Below are 20,555 nucleotides of genomic sequence, written 5' to 3' on the forward strand. Positions count from 1 at the left end.
CTGTGTACTATGTGCAGTGTGTACTATGTTCAGGGGTGTGTACTATGTGCAGAGTGTCCTGGGTACTATGCGCAGTGTGTGCTATATGCAGTGTCCTGTGTACTATGTGCAGGGTGTGTACTATGTGCAGTGTGTACTATGTGCAGTGTGTACTATGTGCAGAGTGTCCTGTGTACTATGTGCAGAGTGTCCTGTGTACTATGTGAAGGCTCCTGTGTACTATGTGAAGGCTCCTGTGTACTATGTGCAGGGGTCCTGTGTACTATGTGCAGTGTCCTGTGTACTATGTGCAGGGTGTACTATGTGCAGGGTCCTGTGTATTATGTGCACGGGTTCTGTGTACTATGTGCAGAGTGTCCTGTGTACTATGTGCAGAGTGTCCTGTGTACTATGTGCAGGGGTCCTGTGTACTATGTACAGGGGTCCTGTGTACTATGTGCAGTGTCCTGTGTACTATGTGCAGAGTGTACTATGTGCATTGTGTACTATGTGCAGTGTGTACTATGTGCAGGGGTCCTGTGTACTATGTGCATTGTGTACTATGTGCATTGTGTACTATGTGCAGTGGTCCTGTGTACTATGTGCAGTGTCCGGTGTACTATGTGCAGGGTGTCCTGTGTACTATGTGCAGGGTCCTGTGTACTATGTGCAGGGGGTGTACTATGTGCAGGGTCCTGTGTGCTATGTGCAGGGGTCCTGTGTACTATGAGCAGTGTCCTGTGTACTATGTGCAGGGTGTCCTGTGTACTATGTGCAGGGTGTCCTGTGTACTATGTGCAGGGTGCTGTGTACTATGTGCAGGGGGTGTACTATGTGCAGGGGGTGTACTATGTGCAGGGTCCTGTGTACTATGTGTAGGGGTCCTGTGTGCTATGTGCAAGGGGTGTGTACTATGTGCAGGGGGTGTACTATGTGCAGGGGGTGTACTATGTGCAGGGTCCTGTGTACTATGTGCAGTGTCCTGTGAACTATGTGCAGGGTGTGTGTGCTATGTACAGTGTCCTGTGTACTATGTGCAGGGTCCTGTGTACTATGTGCAGCGTCCTGTGTACTATGTGCAGGGTCCTCTGTGCTATGTGCAGGGTCCTGTGTAGTGTGCAGTGTGTACTATGTGCAGTGTACTGTGTGCAGGATCCTGTGTACTATGTGCAGGGTGTGTACTATGTGCAGTGTCCTGTGTACTATGTGCAGGGTGTGTACTATGTGCAGTGTGTACTATGTGCAGGGTCCTGTGTACTATGTGCAGGGTCCTGTGTACTATGTGCAGGGTCCTGTGTACTATTTGCAGGGTGTGTACTATGTGCAGTGTCCTGTGTACTATGTGCAATGTCCTGTGTACTATGTGCAGGGTGTGTACTATGTGCAGGGGGTGTGTACTATGTGCAGTGTCCTGTGTACTATGTGCAGGGTGTACTATGTGCAGTGTCCTGTGTACTATGTGCAGGGTGTACTATGTGCAGTGTCCTGTGTACTATGTGCAGGGTCCTGTGTACTATGTGCAGTGTCCTGTGTGCTATGTACATTGTCCTGTGTACTATGTGCAGGGTGTGTGCTATGTGCAGTTTCCTGTGTATTATGTGCAGGGTGTCCTGTGTACTATGTGCAGGGTGCTGTGTACTATGTGCAGGGGGTGTACTATGTGCAGGGGGTGTACTATGTGCAGCGTCCTGTGTACTATATGCAGGGTGTGTGTGCTATGTACAGTGTCCTGTGTACTATGTGCAGGGTCCTGTGTACTATGTGCAGCGTCCAGTGTACAATGTGCAGTGTCCTGTGTACTATGTGCAGGGTGTCCTGTGTACTATGTGCAGGGTGTCCTGTGTACTATGTGCAGGGTGTCCTGTGTACTATGTGCAGGGTGTGTACTATGTGCAGGGTCCTGTGTACTATGTGCAGTGTGTGTGTACAATGTGCAGTGTCCTGTGTACTATGTGCAGTGTCTTGTGTACTATGTGAAGGTTGTCCTGTGTACTATGTGCAGGGTGTCCTGTGTACTATGTGCAGGGTCCTGTGTACTATGTTCAGGGGTGCTGTGTACTATGTGCAGGGGTGCTGTGTGCTACGTGCAGGGGTCCTGTGTACTATGTGCAGTGTCCTGTGTACTATGTGCAGTGTGTACTATGTGCAGTGTGTGCTATGTGTAGGGGTCCTGTGTACTATGTGCAGGGTGTCCTGTGTACTATGTGCAGGGGTCCTGTGTACTATGTGCAGAGTGTTCTGTGTACTATGTGCAGGGTGTCCTGTGTACTATGTGCACGGGTCCTGGGTACTATGTGCAGGGGTCCTGTGTACTATGTGCAGTGCCCTGTGTACTATTTGCAGGGGTCCTGTGTACTATGTGCAGAGTGTCCTGTGTACTATGTGCAGAGTGTCCTGTGTACTATGTGCCGGGTGTGTACTATGTGCAGTGATGTATACTATGTGCAGGGTCCTGTGTACTATGTGCAGAGTGTCCTGTGTACTATGTGCAGGGTCCTGTGTACTATGTGCAGAGTGTCCTGTGTACTATGTGCAGAGTGTCCTGTGTACTATGTGCAGAGTGTCCTGTGTACTATGTGCAGGGGTCCTGTGTACTATGTGCAGGGTCCTGTGTGCTATGTGTAGGGTGTCCTGTGTACTATGTGCAGGGTGCTGTGTGCTATGTGCAGGGGGTGTACTATGTGCAGGGGGTGTACTATGTGCAGTGTGTACTATGTGCAGCGTCCTGTGTGCTATGTGCAGTGTGTACTATGTGCAGAGTCCTGTGTACTATGTGCAGTGTGTACTACGTGCCGGGTCCTGTGTACTATGTGCAGGGTCCTGTGTACTATGTGCAGGGGTCCTGTGTACTATGTGCAGGGTCCTGTATAGTGTGCAGGGTCCTGTGTGCTATGTGCAGGGGTCCTGTGTACTATGTGTTGTGTATTGTATAGTGTGCAGGGGGCGCCCGTTCTTCATGAATCCGGTGCCCAATGCTTTGCTCTGACACCACATTTTTTTGCTGCACCTTTAAGATGGACTCTAGGACTCTGCATGTTAAATGTGACCCACCACTCAGCACCGGAGCGCCCCCTTCGGGGCAGAAATGTGTGTTGTGTCGGGGGTCTCGCACACTTTATGCAGCTCATGAAAGAACCTGCAAAGTGCGACAAAAAACGGGCGCAGGGGCTCAAGTAAATCTGGGAACAGAACATATAGTGGGAGGAGCCATAACCTGGGGTGACCACGCCCATGACCTCACATAATATATAATCAAATACTTCTTCATCAGGACCCCCAGGTTTACCAGGACCACCAGGACCAATTGGAAAAACAGGACATCAAGGTCCACCAGGACCACAAGGACCACCTGGGAAAGATGGAGCTCGTGGAAAGGAAGGACCAGTTGGGCCACCAGGTGAGACACGTGATGATGAAGGAGGTGACAAGTCATGCTATACAGTAAGGTCATAGGGTCATAAGTTAGGATTATGGGGTCATGTGGTACCTGTGATTGGTGTAATAGCATCAGGTCTGACTCCTCCCACTGCTCATGGGTAGTTTGTGGCTTCTTCATATGGCCCAGCACTGATTACATGAGAATATTGTGAGGGCAGCACAGTGGCTCAGTGGGTAGCTCTACAGCCTTGCAGCATGGTGGCTCAGTGGGTAGCACTACAGCCTTGCAGCACTGTGGCTCAGTGGGTAGCACTACAGCCTTGCAGTACTGTGGCTCAGGGGATAGCACTACAGCCTTGCAGCACTGTGGCTTAGTGGGTAATACTACAGCTTTGCACCATGGTGGCTCAGTGGGTAGCTCTACAGTCTTGAAACAAGGTGGCTCAGTGGGTAGCTCTACAGCCTTGCAGCACGGTGGCTCAGGGGAGGAGCAGCTGCAGGATCATCCAAGGGGCCATCGCCCAGAGCCTCAGGGATGCCACATAGATTGGGCACAGAGGGGAGGAGCAGCTGCAGGAGCATGCAAGGGTCCATCGCCCAGAGCCTCAGGGATACCACATAGAGAGGACACAGAGGGGAGGAGCAGCTGCAAGAGCATCCAAGGGTCCATCACACGGAGCCTCAGGGATGACACATAGAGAGGACACAGAGGGGAGGAGAAGCTGCAGGAGCATCCAAGGGTCCATCACCCAGAGCCTCTGGGGTGCCACATAGAGAGGACACAGATGGGAGGAGCAGCTGCAGGAGCATCCAAGGATCCATCACCCAGAGCCTCAGGGATGCCACATAGATTGGGCACAGTGGGGAGGAGCAGCTGCAGGAGCATCCAAGGGTCCATCACCCAGAGCCTCAGGGATGCCACATAGAGAGGAGACAGAGGGGAGGAGCAGCTGCAGGAGCATCCAAGGGTCCATCACCCAGAGCCTCAGGGATGCCACATAGAGAGGAGACAGAGGGGAGGAGCAGCTGCAGGAGCATCCAAGGGTCCATCACCCAGAGCCTCAGGGATGCCACATAGAAAGGACACAGATGGGAGGAGCAGCTGCAGGAGCATCCAAGGGTTGATCACCCAGAGCCTCAGGGATGACACATAGAGAGGGCACAGAGGGAAGGAGCAGCTGCAGGAGCATCCAAGGGTCCATCACCCAGAGCTTCAGGGATGCCATATAGAGAGGACACAGATGGGAGGAGAAGCTGCAGGAGCATCCAAGGGTCCATCACCCAGAGCCTCTGGGGTGCCACATAGAAAGGACACAGATGGGAGGAGCAGCTGCAGGAGCATCCAAGGGTCCATCACCCAGAGCCTCTGGGGTGCCACATAGAGAGGACACAGAGGGGAGGAGCAGCTGCAGGAGCATCCAAGGGTCGATCACCCAGAGCTTCAGGGATGCCACATAGAGAGGACACAGATGGGAGGAGCAGCTGCAGGAGCATCCAAGGGTCGATCACCCAGAGCTTCAGGGATGCCATATAGAGAGGACACAGATGGGAGGAGCAGCTGCAGGAGCATCCAAGGGTCGATCACCCAGAGCTTCAGGGATGCCATATAGAGAGGACACAGAGGGGAGGAGCAGCTGCGGGAGCATCCAAGGGTCCATCACTAATTCTCATGTTCTCTTATAGGACTTCAAGGAGAACGAGGTGAGAATAAGAAACTGAAGAATATAAGGGAGGTATAAAAAGACCCCCACATCATGTACAGAGGATATCACCCCCACATCATGTACAGAGGATATCACCCCCACATCATGTACAGAGGATATCACCCCCACATCATGTACAGAGGATATCACCCCCACATCATGTACAGAGGATATCACCCCCGCATCATGTACAAAGGATATCACCCCCACATCATGTACAGAGGATATCACCCCCACATCATGTACAGAGGATATCACCCCCACATCATGTACAGAGGATATCACCCCCACGTCATGTACAGAGGATATCACCCCCACATCATGTACAGAGGATATCACCCCCACATCATGTACAGAGGATATCACCCCCACGTCATGTACAGAGGATATCACCCCCACATCATGTACAGAGGATATCACCCCCACATCATGTACAGAGGATATCACCCCCACATCATGTACAGAGGATATCACCCCCACGTCATGTACAGAGGATATCACCCCCACATCATGTACAGAGGATATCACCCCCACATCATGTACAAAGGATATCACCCCCACATCATGTACAGAGGATATCACCCCCGCATCATTACACACATGTACAGAGGATATCACCCCCACATCATGTACAGAGGATATCACCCCCACATCATGTACAAAGGATATCACCCCCACATCATGTACAGAGGATATCACCCCCGCATCATTACACACATGTACAGAGGATATCACCCCCACGTCATGTACAGAGGATATCACCCCCACATCATGTACAGAGGATATCACCCCCGCATCATTACACATATGTACAGAGGATATCACCCCCGCACATGTGTACAGAGGATATCACCCCCGCATCATTACACACATGCACAGAGGATATCACCCCCGCATCATTACACACATGTACAGAGGATATCACCCCCACATCATTACACACATGCACAGAGGATATCACTCCTGCATCATTACACACATGTACAGAGGATATCACCCCCGCACATGTGTACAGAGGATATCACCCCCACATCATTACACACATGTACAGAGGATATCACCCCCACACATGTGTACAGAGGATATCACCCCCACATCATTACACACATGTACAGAGGATATCACCCCCACACATGTGTACAGAGGATATCACCCCCACACATGTGTACAGAGGATATCACCCCCGCACATGTGTACAGAGGATATCACCCCACATCATGTACAGAGGATATCACCCCCGCACATGTGTACAGAGGATATCACCCCACATCATGTACAGAGGATATCACCCCCGCACATGTGTACAGAGGATATCACCCCACATCATGTACAGAGGATATCACCCCCGCACATGTGTACAGAGGATATCACCCCCGCACCATTACACACATGTACAGAGGATATCACCCCCGCACATGTGTACAGAGGATATCACCCCCGCACATATGACTTTTGATTTCTCTGCTCCCTGGAGCCTTTTGTTAGAGCGTCACAAACCAAAGTGAAATGGTTGTGTTGCTACTCATGTTCAGTATAACTTCTCAGTTTGTGATTCCAGGTCCTATTGGTCTACCGCCTGATGTCCCTCACATCTCCTTCTCGGCCGCTCTCACCTATCCCCTTACAGAGCCTGGAACCATCGGCTTCGACAGACCCCTGGTGAATGATGGAAATGCATATGATGCATCATCAGGTGAGCAGAAGAGGCAATGTGGTAGATAATGGCATAAATATCCATGTGTGAGGGGCTGGTCATCACAGCAGGAGCCATGTGTGAGGGGACTGGTCATCACAGCAGGAGCCATGTGTGAGGGGACTGGTGATATCACAGCAGGAGCCATGTGTGAGGTGACTGGTCATCACAGCAGGAGCCATGTGTGAGGTGACTGGTGATGTCACAGCAGGAGCCATGTGTGAGGTGACGTCACAGCAGGAGCCATGTGTGAGGGGACTGGTGATGACACAGCAGGAGCCATGTGTGAGGTGACTGGTGATGTCACAGCAGGAGCCATGTGTGAGGGGACTGGTGATGTCACAGCAGGAGCCATGTGTGAGGGGACTGGTTATCACAGCAGGAGCCATGTGTGAGGGGACTGGTCATCACAGCAGGAGCCATGTGTGAGGGGACTGGTGATGTCACAGCAGGAGCCATGTGTGAGGGGACTGGTCATCACAGCAGGAGCCATGTGTGAGGGGACTGGTCATCACAGCAGGAGCCATGTGTGAGGGGACTGGTCATCACAGCAGGAGCCATGTGTGAGGTGACTGGTCATCACAGCAGGAGCCATGTGTGAGGTGACTGGTGATGTCACAGCAGGAGCCATGTGTGAGGGGACTGGTCATCACAGCAGGAGCCATGTGTGAGGGGACTGGTCATCACAGCAGGAGCCATGTGTGAGGGGACTGGTCATCACAGCAGGAGCCATGTGTGAGGGGACTGGTCATCACAGCAGGAGCCATGTGTGAGGGGACTGGTCATCACAGCAGGAGTCATGTGTAAGGGGACTGGTCATCACAGCAGGAGCCATGTGTGAGGGGACTGGTCATTACAGCAGGAGCCATGTGTGAGGGGACTGGTCATTACAGCAGGAGCCATGTGTGAGGGGACTGGTGATCACAGCAGGAGCCATGTGTGAGGGGACTGGTGATCACAGCAGGAGCCATGTGTGAGGGGACTGGTCATCACAGCAGGAGCCATGTGTGAGGGGACTGGTCATTACAGCGGGAGCCATGTGTAAGGGGACTGGTCATTACAGCGGGAGCCATGTGTGAGGGGACTGGTGATCACAGCAGGAGCCATGTGTGAGGGGACTGGTCATTACAGCAGGAGCCATGTGTGAGGGGACTGGTCATCACAGCAGGAGCCATGTGTGAGGGGCTGGTCATTACAGCGGGAGCCATGTGTGAGGGGACTGGTCATTACAGCAGGAGCCATGTGTGAGGGGACTGGTCATCACAGCAGGAGCCATGTGTGAGGGGCTGGTCATCACAGCAGGAGCCATGTGTGAGGGGCTGGTCATCACAGCAGGAGCCATGTGTGAGGGGAATGGTCATCACAGAAGGAGCCATGTGTGAGAGGACTGGTCATCATAGCAGGAGCCATGTGTGAGGGGAATGGTCATCACACAAGGAGTCATGTGTGAGAGGACTGGTCATCACAGCAGGAGCCATGTGTGAGGGGACTGGTCATCACAGCAGGAGCCATGTTTGAGGGGCTGGTCATCACAGCAGGAGCCATGTGTGAGGGGCTGGTCATCACAGCAGGAGCCATGTGTGAGGGGAATGGTCATCACAGAAGGAGCCATGTGTGAGAGGACTGCTCATCACAGCGGGAGCCATGTGTGAGGGGACTGGTCATCACAGCAGGAGCCATGTGTGAGAGGACTGGTGATGTCACAGCAGGAGCCATCTGTGAGGGGAATGGTCATCACAGCAGGAGCCATGTGTGAGGGGACTGGTGATGTCACAGCAGGAGCCATGTGTGAGAGGACTGGTCATTACAGCAGGAGCCATGTGTGAGGGGACAGGTCATCACAGCAGGAGCCATGTGTGAAAGGACTGGTCATCACAGCAAGAGCCATGTGTGAGGGGACTGGTCATCACAGCAGGAGCCATGTGTGAGGGGAATGGTCATCACAGCAGGAGCCATGTGTGAGGGGAATGGTCATCACAGCAGGAGCCATGTGTGAGGGGACTGGTCATCACAGCAGGAGCCATGTGTGAGGGGACTGGTTATCACAGCAGGAGCCATGTGTGAGGGGACTGGTCATCACAGCAGGAGCCATGTGTGAGGGGCCTGGTCATCACAGCAGGAGCCATGTGTGAGGGGACTGGTCATCACAGCAGGAGCCATGTGTGAGAGGACTGGTGATGTCACAGCAGGAGCCATGTGTGAGAGGACTGGTCATTACAGCAGGAGCCATGTGTGAGAGGACTGGTCATTACAGCAGGAGCCATGTGTGAGAGGACTGGTCATTACAGCAGGAGCCATGTGTGAGAGGACTGGTCAACACAGCAGGAGCCGTGTGTTTGAGGGGACTGGTCATCACAGCAGAAGCCATGTGTGAGGGGACTGGTCATGACAGCAGGAGCCATGTGTGAGGGGACTGGTCATCACAGCAGGAGCCATGTGTGAGGGGACTGGTCATTACAGCAGGAGCCATATGTGAGGGGACTGGTCATCACAGCGGGAACCATGTGTGAGGGAACTGGTCATCACAGCAGGAGCCATGTGTGAGGGGACTGGTCATCACAGAAGGATACATGTGTGAGGGGATTGGTCATCACAGCGGGAGCCATGTGTGAGGGGCCTGGTCATCACAGCAGGAGCCATGTGTAAGGGGACTGTTCATCACAGCAGGAGCCATGTGTGAGGGGACTGGTCATCACAGCAGGAGCCGTGTGTGTGAGGTGACTGGTCATCACAGCAGGAGCCATGTATGAAGGGACTGATCATTACAGCAGGAGCCGTGTGAGGGGACTGGTCATCACAGCAGGAACCATGTGTGAGGGGACTGGTCATCACAGCAGGACCCGTGTGTGAGGGGACTGGTCATCACAGCAGGAGCCATGTGTGAGGGGACTGGTCATCACAGCAGGAGCCATGTGTGAGGGGACTGGTCATCACAGCAGGAGCCATGTGTGAGGGGACTGGTCATCACAGCAGAAGTCATGTGTCAGGGGACTGGTCATCACAGCAGGAGCCATGTGTGAGGGGACTGGTCATCACAGCAGGAGCCATGTGTGAGGGGACTGGTCGTCACAGCAGGAGCCATGTGTGAGAGGACTGGTGATGTCACAGCATGAGCCATCTGTGAGGGGAATGGTCATCACAGCAGGAGCCATGTGTGAGGGGACTGGTGATGTCACAGCAGGAGCCATGTGTGAGAGGACTGGTCATTACAGCAGAAGCCATGTGTGAGGGGACAGGTCATCACAGCAGGAGCCATGTGTGAGAGGACTGGTCATCACAGCAAGAGCCATGTGTGAGGGGACTGGTCATCACAGCAGGAGCCATGTGTGAGGGGACTGGTCATCACAGCAGGAGCCATGTGTGAGGGGAATGGTCATCACAGCAGGAGCCATGTGTGAGGGGACTAGTCATCACAGCAGGAGCCATGTGTGAGGGGACTGGTTATCACAGCAGGAGCCATGTGTGAGGGGACTGGTCATCACAGCAGGAGCCATGTGTGAGGGGCCTGGTCATCACAGCAGGAGCAATGTGTGAGGGGACTGGTCATCACAGCAGGAGCCATGTGTGAGAGGACTGGTGATGTCACAGCAGGAGCCATGTGTGAGAGGACTGGTCATTACAGCAGGAGCCATGTGTGAGAGGACTGGTCATTACAGCAGGAGCCATGTGTGAGAGGACTGGTCATTACAGCAGGAGCCATGTGTGAGAGGACTGGTCAACACAGCAGGAGCCGTGTGTTTGAGGGGACTGGTCATCACAGCAGAAGCCATGTGTGAGGGGACTGGTCATGACAGCAGGAGCCATGTGTGAGGGGACTGGTCATCACAGCAGGAGCCATGTGTGAGGGGACTGGTCATTACAGCAGGAGCCATATGTGAGGGGACTGGTCATCACAGCGGGAACCATGTGTGAGGGAACTAGTCATCACAGCAGGAGCCATGTGTGAGGGGACTGGTCATCACAGAAGGAGCCATGTGTGAGGGGATTGGTCATCACAGCGGGAGCCATGTGTGAGGGGACTGGTCATCACAGCAGGAGCCATGTGTGAGGGGACTGGTCATCACAGCAGGAGCCATGTGTGAGGGGCTGGTCATCACAGCAGGAGCCATGTGTGAGGGGCTGGTCATCACAGCAGGAGCCATGTGTGAGGGGAATGGTCATCACAGAAGGAGCCATGTGTGAGAGGACTGGTCATCACAGCAGGAGCCATGTGTGAGGGGAATGGTCATCACAGAAGGAGCCATGTGTGAGAGGACTGGTCATCACAGCAGGAGCCATGTGTGAGGGGACTGGTCATCACAGCAGGAGCCATGTGTGAGGGGACTGGTCATCACAGCAGGAGCCATGTTTGAGGGGCTGGTCATCACAGCAGGAGCCATGTGTGAGGGGCTGGTCATCACAGCAGGAGCCATGTGTGAGGGGAATGGTCATCACAGAAGGAGCCATGTGTGAGAGGACTGCTCATCACAGCAGGAGCCATGTGTGAGGGGACTGGTCATCACAGCAGGAGCAATGTGTGAGAGGACTGGTGATGTCACAGCAGGAGCCATCTGTGAGGGGAATGGTCATCACAGCAGGAGCCATGTGTGAGGGGACTGGTGATGTCACAGCAGGAGCCATGTGTGAGAGGACTGGTCATTACAGCAGGAGCCATGTGTGAGGGGACAGGTCATCACAGCAGGAGCCATGTGTGAGAGGACTGGTCATCACAGCAAGAGCCATGTGTGAGGGGACTGGTCATCACAGCAGGAGCCATGTGTGAGGGGAATGGTCATCACAGCAGGAGCCATGTGTGAGGGGAATGGTCATCACAGCAGGAGCCATGTGTGAGGGGACTGGTCATCACAGCAGGAGCCATGTGTGAGGGGACTGGTTATCACAGCAGGAGCCATGTGTGAGGGGACTGGTCATCACAGCAGGAGCCATGTGTGAGAGGCCTGGTCATCACAGCAGGAGCCATGTGTGAGGGGACTGGTCATCACAGCAGGAGCCATGTGTGAGAGGACTGGTGATGTCACAGCAGGAGCCATGTGTGAGAGGACTGGTCATTACAGCAGGAGCCATGTGTGAGAGGACTGGTCATTACAGCAGGAGTCATGTGTGAGAGGACTGGTCATTACAGCAGGAGCCATGTGTGAGAGGACTGGTCAACACAGCAGGAGCCGTGTGTTTGAGGGGACTGGTCATCACAGCAGAAGCCATGTGTGAGGGGACTGGTCATGACAGCAGGAGCCATGTGTGAGGGGACTGGTCATCACAGCAGGAGCCATGTGTGAGGGGACTGATCATTACAGCAGGAGCCATATGTGAGGGGACTGGTCATCACAGCGGGAACCATGTGTGAGGGAACTGGTCATCACAGCAGGAGCCATGTGTGAGGGGACTGGTCATCACAGAAGGATACATGTGTGAGGGGATTGGTCATCACAGCGGGAGCCATGTGTGAGGGGACTGGTCATCACAGCAGGAGCCATGTGTGAGGGGACTGGTCATCACAGCAGGAGCCGTGTGTGTGAGGTGACTGGTCATCACAGCAGGAGCCATGTATGAAGGGACTGATCATTACAGCAGGAGCCGTGTGAGGGGACTGGTCATCACAGCAGGAGCCATGTGTGAGGGGACTGGTCATCACAGCAGGAGCCATGTGTGAGGGGACTGGTCATCACAGCAGGACCCGTGTGTGAGGGGACTGGTCATCACAGCAGGAGCCATGTGTGAGGGGACTGGTCATCACAGCAGGAGCCATGTGTGAGGGGACTGGTCATCACAGCAGGAGCCATGTGTGAGGGGACTGGTCATCACAGCAGAAGTCATGTGAGAGGGGACTGGTCATCACAGCAGGAGCCATGTGTGAGGGGACTGGTCATCACAGCAGGAGCCATGTGTGAGGGGACTGGTCGTCACAGCAGGAGCCATGTGTGAGAGGACTGGTGATGTCACAGCATGAGCCATCTGTGAGGGGAATGGTCATCACAGCAGGAGCCATGTGTGAGGGGACTGGTGATGTCACAGCAGGAGCCATGTGAGAGAGGACTGGTCATTACAGCAGAAGCCATGTGTGAGGGGACTGGTCATCACAGCAGGAGCCATGTGTGAGAGGACTGGTCATCACAGCAAGAGCCATGTGTGAGGGGACTGGTCATCACAGCAGGAGCCATGTGTGAGGGGACTGGTCATCACAGCAGGAGCCATGTGTGAGGGGAATGGTCATCACAGCAGGAGCCATGTGTGAGGGGACTAGTCATCACAGCAGGAGCCATGTGTGAGGGGACTGGTTATCACAGCAGGAGCCATGTGTGAGGGGACTGGTCATCACAGCAGGAGCCATGTGTGAGGGGCCTGGTCATCACAGCAGGAGCCATGTGTGAGGGGACTGGTCATCACAGCAGGAGCCATGTGTGAGAGGACTGGTGATGTCACAGCAGGAGCCATGTGTGAGAGGACTGGTCATTACAGCAGGAGCCATGTGTGAGAGGACTGGTCATTACAGCAGGAGCCATGTGTGAGAGGACTGGTCATTACAGCAGGAGCCATGTGTGAGAGGACTGGTCAACACAGCAGGAGCCGTGTGTTTGAGGGGACTGGTCATCACAGCAGAAGCCATGTGTGAGGGGACTGGTCATGACAGCAGGAGCCATGTGTGAGGGGACTGGTTATCACAGCAGGAGCCATGTGTGAGGGGACTGGTCATCACAGCAGGAGCCATGTGTGAGGGGCCTGGTCATCACAGCAGGAGCCATGTGTGAGGGGACTGGTCATCACAGCAGGAGCCATGTGTGAGAGGACTGGTGATGTCACAGCAGGAGCCATGTGTGAGAGGACTGGTCATTACAGCAGGAGCCATGTGTGAGAGGACTGGTCATCACAGCGGGAGCCATGTGTGAGGGAACTGGTCATTACAGCAGGAGCCATATGTGAGGGGACTGGTCATCACAGCGGGAGCCATGTGTGAGGGAACTGGTCATCACAGCAGGAGCCATGTGTGAGGGGACTGGTCATCACAGAAGGATACATGTGTGAGGGGATTGGTCATCACAGCGGGAGCCATGTGTGAGGGGACTGGTCATCACAGCAGGAGCCATGTGTGAGGGGACTGGTCATCACAGCAGGAGCCGTGTGTGTGAGGTGACTGGTCATCACAGCAGGAGCCATGTATGAAGGGACTGATCATTACAGCAGGAGCCGTGTGAGGGGACTGGTCATCACAGCAGGAGCCATGTATGAAGGGACTGATCATTACAGCAGGAGCTGTGTGAGGGGACTGGTCATCACAGCAGGAACCATGTGTGAGGGGACTGGTCATCACAGCAGGAGCCATGTGTGAGGGGACTGGTCATCACAGCAGGAGCCATGTGTGAGGGGACTGGTCATCACAGCAGAAGTCATGTGTGAGGGGACTGGTCATCACAGCAGGAGCCATGTGTGAGGGGACTGGTCATCACAGCAGGAGCCATGTGTGAGGGGACTGGTCATCACAGCAGGAGCCATGTGTGAGGGGACTGTTGATCACAGCAGGAGCCATGTGTGAGGGGACTGGTCATCACAGCAGGAGCCATGTGTGAGGGGACTCGTGATCACAGCAGGAGCCATCTGTGAGGGGACTGATGATCACAGCAGGAGCCATGTGTGAGGGGACTGGTCATCACAGCAGGAGCCATGTGTGAGGGGACTGGTGATGTCACAGCAGGAGCCATGTGTGAGGTGACTGGTGATGTCACAGCTTGAGCCATGTGTGAGGTGACTGGTGATGTCACAGCTTGAGCCATGTGTGAGGTGACTGGTGATGTCACAGCAGGAGTCATGTGTGAGGGGACTGGTCATCACAGCAGGAGCTATGTGTGAGGGGACTAGTCATGACAGCAGGAGCCATGTGTGAGGGGACTAGTCATGACAGCAGGAGCCATGTGTGAGGGGACTGGTCATCACAGCAGAAGCCATGTGTGAGGGGACTGGTCATCACAGCAGAAGTTATGTGTGAGCGGACCGGTCATCACAGCAGGAGCCATGTGTGAGGGGACTGGTCATCACAGCAGGAGTCATGTGTGAGGGGACTGGTCATCACAGCAGGAGCTATGTGTGAGGGGACTGGTCATCACAGCAGGAGCTATGTGTGAGGGGACTAGTCATGACAGCAGGAGCCATGTGTGAGGGGACTGGTCATCACAGCAGGAGCCATGTGTGAGGGGACTGGTCATCACAGCAGGAGCCATGTGTGAGAGGACTGGTCATCACAGCAGGAGCCATGTGTGAGAGGACTGGTCATCATAGCAGAATTCATGTGTGTGGGGACTAATAATCACAGCATGAACTATGTGTGAGGGATCTGGGGATCACAGCAGGAACCGTGTGTTTGAGGGGACTGGTCATCACAGCAGGAACTGTGTGTTTGAGGGGACAGGTCATCACAGCAGGAGCCATGTTTGAGAGGACTGGTCATTACAGCAGGAGCCGTGTGTGAGGGGACTGGTCATCACAGCAGGAGCCGTGTGAGGGGACTGGTCATCACAGCAGGAGCCATATGTAAGGGGCTGGTCATCACAATGGGAGCCATGTGTGAGGGGACTGGTGATCACAGCAGAAGCCATGTGTGAGGGAACTGGTCATCACAGCAGGAGCCATGTGTGAAGGGACTGGTCATTACAGAAGGAGACATATGTGTAAGGGGACTGGTCATTACAGCAGGAGCCGTGTTTGAGGGGACTAGTTATCACAGCAGGAGCCATGTGTGAGGGAACTGGTCATGACAGCAGGAGCCATGTGTGAAGGGACTGGTCATGACAGCAGAAGCCATGTGTGAAGGGACTGGTCATTACAGCAGGAGACGTATGTGTAAGGGGACTGGTCATCACAGCAGGAGCCATGTGTGAGGGGACTGGTCATCACAGCAGGAGCCATGTGTGAGAGGACTGGTCATCACAGCAGGAGCCGTGTGTGAGGTGGCTGGTTATCACAGCAGGAGCCGTGTGTGAGGTGGCTGGTTATCACCGCAGGAGCCATGTGTGAGGGGACTGAGTGTGTGAGGGGACAGGTCATAACAGCAGGAGCCATGTGTGAGGGGACTGGTCATTACAATAGAAGTCATGCGTGTGGGGACTGGTCATCTCAGCCGTATGTCCCACCATTTCCCCAGTATACGGAGCGGTAAGGTGCCTCTCCATACGCCCATTGCCGTCCTATGGAGAAAGTATATATGATTGTGACCATATATATGTTGCCCAATGGTCGTGTATATGTAGCATAATAGACACAGAGAATCGAGAGGCTGCAGCAGCACTCCTATATTGTTATAGACACAATGGGGGTCATTTAATAAGGGCCCGATTCGCGTTTTCCCGACGTGTTACCCGAATATTTCCGATTTGTGCCGATTTCCCCTAAATTGCCCCGGGATTTTCGTGCACGCGATCGGATTTTGGCGCATCGGCGCTGGCTTGCACGCGACGGAAATCGGAGGGGGGGGGGGGGCGTGGCCGAACAAAAAACCGCCGCATTTAAAGCAAAAAACCTGTCGCGGAGCTTGCACTTACCTTCGCTTAGCCCGGCTCTGTGAACTCCGGTGCGTTCAGATCCTTTTCAGCGCAGCAGCACCACCTGGTGGAGGGCGGAGGAACTGCCTTAATAAATCCCGCAGAGATTTATTGGACAACCCGACTGATTCGGACAAACCGTGGAATTTAACTTTCAAAATTGTGTAGCAAGATCAAAACTCTCATGCACCAGGAAGAAGAAGGTGAACTCCGGGGACCTGAGCGGGGAAGCGACACATGCAGGAAATTGGACGCACAATCTTAGTGAATTGCGGCAGCTCCGGATCGGCGGCGTCAACGGGACGGTGAAGTAAATGTGCCCCAATGTGTCTTGTAATCCTCATACTGGTGGAGACTGGGTCCTTTGGATGAGGGATGTGATCCATATGTAGCATTCACTCTCACCCATTTAATTACATATCCAGTGGGGTTCCTGACCCAGGGACCACTATGTAATATGAATCATATGTAGGATCCGCCCGGTAACCAGGGGACGAACACTGAGGCAGTGAGGTCCTATAAGTACTTGGGTGTCCTCAACAATAAACTGGAGTGGGCAGAGAACATAAATGCACATCACAGGAGGGGTCAGAGCCGGCTACACCTGCTGAGGAGGCGGAGGGCATTCGGAGTGCGGGGGGCTCTTCTTCAGACCTTCCTCAGCTCTGTAGTGGCACCAGCATCTTCTCTGGTGCAGTATGTTGGGGAAGCAGCATCTCAGCGAGGGAGAGGAGCAGACTGATGAGGAAAGCCGGCTCTGTCCTGGGGGGTCCTCCTGGCACTGTGCGGGTGGTATCTGAGAGGAGGACACTGTGTAAGGTGACATCTATTCTGGAGAAGAGGTCCCATCCCATGCAGGGGAATGTGGTGGCATTGGGGAGCACCTTGGGGAGTGTTATCGTAAGTCATTCCTCCTGCTGCCATCAGGCTGCTCAACAAACAGAAGTAACCTGCGCCCCCCCCCCCAACCAGTCCCTGCAGGTCCCATCCACAGACAGAAGATCACACTGCCCATCATTACTTGTCTGCTTTTTTATCCCTTTTTTCTCTATGTTCTTTATCCCTAATACTATTGTTCGGTCATGGTTTGTCCTGCGCTCTCCGTCCTCTCTCTGCTGATGTAACGCTGTGAATTTCCCGCTGTGGGACTCATAAAGGATTATCTTATCTTAACCCCCCCTTATTTATCCCTGCAGGTATATTCACGGCCCCGGTGGCAGGTCGCTATTACTTCAGCGCCATTTTAACTGGCTACCAAGATGAGAAGATTGAAGCTGTCCTCTCCAAATCAAACACAGGCATTGCGCGTGTAGACTCTGCAGGATACCAGCCTGAAGGCCTCGAGAAGAAGCCCCTGGTGGAGAACAAGACCCCTCCTGGTGCCCTGGCTGTGTTCAACATTATCCTGCAACTGAATGCTGGAGACACCATCTGCATTGACCTGGTGACCGGCCGTCTGGCCTATTCTGACGAGCCGCTGACAATCTTTAATGGCATTCTCCTGTACGAGGGGGAAGCAGATCTGGAGTAGACCACATTGGTTCTGTCCTTCTGAGGAGCTCACTCTCATGATGGACAATGTGTTTTCATCATCCATAACTTTCAGCTGTGACAAGTGTAGGGGCTCGGGAAGAATATTGGGGTATGTCGTCCCCTCAGATATGAGCCCTGAAGATCAGCTGCACCGAGCCTGTTATCAGTATTAACACCACCATGTACCTCACTCGTAAAGTATCCGCCATGATAAAACCACTTAGTGTTATCACCACGAGAAGCTGTGACTGTCCGTCCATATATACATGTGTGACCCTCGATGTCTTGTTGCGTTGATTCCGTGGAGCCATCGTCCCCATTGGCTTCCTGCCATGGTGACACCTGGGGAGGAAGTGAAGACCTACCTCCGCCTTTATGTAGTGGCTCCTGAGGTCATCACCAAGGGCTGGAAACCCTCCAACAACAGGTCAATGAAGTGACCGCCATGGTGAGAATCCTGACACCACTTGGGCTCTTCACCTCTAGGAAACTTATTGTACATAAAATATACAATGGGGAAGAGCAGAAGATATTCTGTAGGACAGGGACACATGTGAAAGACTTGAGTATCCTGGAGGCAGCATATACCCAACCCGCACCCCCCGCCCCTCACATAATACTTCTCCCTATTTATATATTTATATAGAAGCTCAAGTTACATGAAGTCTCCTGCCCCTTATGTCTTCTAATGGAACGAACATGGGGAAGGCTCTGCAACACAAGGGGAAGGCTCTGCAACACAAGGGGGAGGCTCTGCAACACAAGGGGAAGGCTCTGCAACACAAGGGGAAGGCTCTGCAACACAAGGGGAAGGCTCTGCAACACAAGGGGGAGGCTCTGCAACACAAGGGGAAGGCTCTGCAACACAAGGGGGAGGCTCTGCAACACAAGGGGGAGGCTCTGCAACACAAGGGGGAGGCTCTGCAACACAAGGGGAAGGCTCTGCAACACAAGGGGGAGGCTCTGCAACACAAGGGGGAGGCTCTGCAACACAAGGGGGAGGCTCTGCAACACAAGGGGGAGGCTCTGCAACACAAGGGGAAGGCTCTGCAACACAAGGGGGAGGCTCTGCAACACATGGGGGAGGCTCTGCAACACAAGGGGCATGCTCTGCAACACAAGGGGGAGGCTCTGCAACACAAGGGGGAGGCTCTGCAACACAAGGGGGAGGCTCTGCAACACAAGGGGGAGGCTGTGCAACACAAGGGGAAGGCTCTGCAACACAGAGGGGCATGCTCTGCAACACAGAGGGGCATGCTCTGCCATAGAAGGGGAAGGCTCTACAACACAGAGGGGCATGCTCTGCAACACAAGGGGAAGGCTCTGCAACACAAGGGGAAGGCTCTGCAACACAAGGGGGAGGCTCTGCAACACAAGGGGAAGGCTCTGCAACACAAGGGGGAGGCTCTGCAACACAAGGTGAAGGCTCTGCAACACAAGGGGGAGGCTCTGCAACACAAGGGGGAGGCTCTGCAACACAAGGGGGAGGCTCTGCAACACAAGGGGAAGGCTCTGCAACACAAGGGGAAGGCTCTGCAACACAAGGGGGAGGCTCTGCAACACATGGGGGAGGCTCTGCAACACAAGGGGCATGCTCTGCAACACAAGGGGGAGGCTCTGCAACACATGGGGGAGGCTCTGCAACACAAGGGGGAGGCTCTGCAACACAAGGGGGAGGCTCTGCAACACAAGGGGGAGGCTCTGCAACACAAGGGGAAGGCTCTGCAACACAGAGGGGCATGCTCTACAACACAGAGGGGCATGCACTGCAACACAGAGGGGTATGCTCTGCCATAGAAGGGGAAGGCTCTACAACACAGAGGGGCATGCTCTGCAACACAAGGGGGAGGCTCTGCAACACAAGGGGGAGACTCTACAACGCAGAGGGGCATGCTCTGCAACACAAGGGGAAGGCTCTGCAACACAAGGGGGAGACTCTACAACGCAGAGGGGCATGCTCTGCAACACAAGGGGGAGGCTCTGCAACAATTTATAGACTTTTCCCAGGTTTCTTGTCTCTAAATCTCATGATGACATCAACAATGTCCCTGACGTTTTGCTAACACTAATATTTCTCTGGTCACTCCTCATAATCACTGGTCAGAGCGTCCACAGCATCACCTCGCCCAGAATCTGGTACCACGAGGCTTCTGAGACGGGTTCTGCTGGGACCTAAGCAGAACTTTCCTATAATCCGGATTTTGTCGTGTTGAGCCGCACTCTTATTATGTGTATCTTTTACTGTAAAGTTTTAAAATTGCAATAAAGTTTATAAAAAAAACCTAAAAAAACAAAATTGAGAATGTGTGAAAAATTCTGGTAACTGCTTGTCATCTGATGTGTAATGTCTATAACACAGGTTCTCCATCACATGAAACATCATCTGCTCAACCATCTCCACATGTTCCTCTCACCACATTTGGAGGCGCCTTGGTCCTGTGGTGAGGCTCGCTGCCTCCTGAGCTAGAACTACTGCCAGGTCTGGTACACTAATTGTTAGGCCTGTTATGTACCGTGGGCAGGAGAGGAGCATGAGCCATCATGAAATTGGCTTCCTGCAGTTGTTGTCCAAGGGCCCTGGTAGGAAGGATCAGCCCCTGGGCTTCCTCAACTCGGATATCCAGGTGACAGAGCAATTTCTTTTTTCTGAGGATCAATATTACAGCATATTTTACCCCCAGGTTAGGCTGCATGGTACAACATCACCACCAAGTGGTGAGAAAAGGCATCAACTTGTGCATT

At 53.7% G+C, this 20,555-nt stretch overlaps 1 protein-coding gene across 1 annotated transcript in view; it reads left to right on the forward strand.

Moving 5' to 3' along the window:
- The window catches only part of EMILIN1 (elastin microfibril interfacer 1), a 53,605-nt gene extending 34,957 nt beyond the window's left edge, over window positions 1-18,648 (forward strand). The window contains exons 5-8 of the mRNA XM_072143998.1: window positions 3,251-3,376; window positions 5,041-5,058; window positions 6,619-6,753; window positions 17,477-18,648. Coding sequence (XP_072000099.1) covers window positions 3,251-3,376; window positions 5,041-5,058; window positions 6,619-6,753; window positions 17,477-17,811 — 614 coding nt within the window. The 3' untranslated portion in view covers window positions 17,812-18,648. The remainder of the gene's footprint in view (window positions 1-3,250; window positions 3,377-5,040; window positions 5,059-6,618; window positions 6,754-17,476) is intronic.
- The last annotated feature ends 1,907 nt before the right edge of the window (window positions 18,649-20,555 follow it).

This window comes from Engystomops pustulosus, chromosome 3, assembly GCF_040894005.1.
Source record: "Engystomops pustulosus chromosome 3, aEngPut4.maternal, whole genome shotgun sequence".
Taxonomy (NCBI): Eukaryota; Metazoa; Chordata; class Amphibia; order Anura; family Leptodactylidae; genus Engystomops; species Engystomops pustulosus.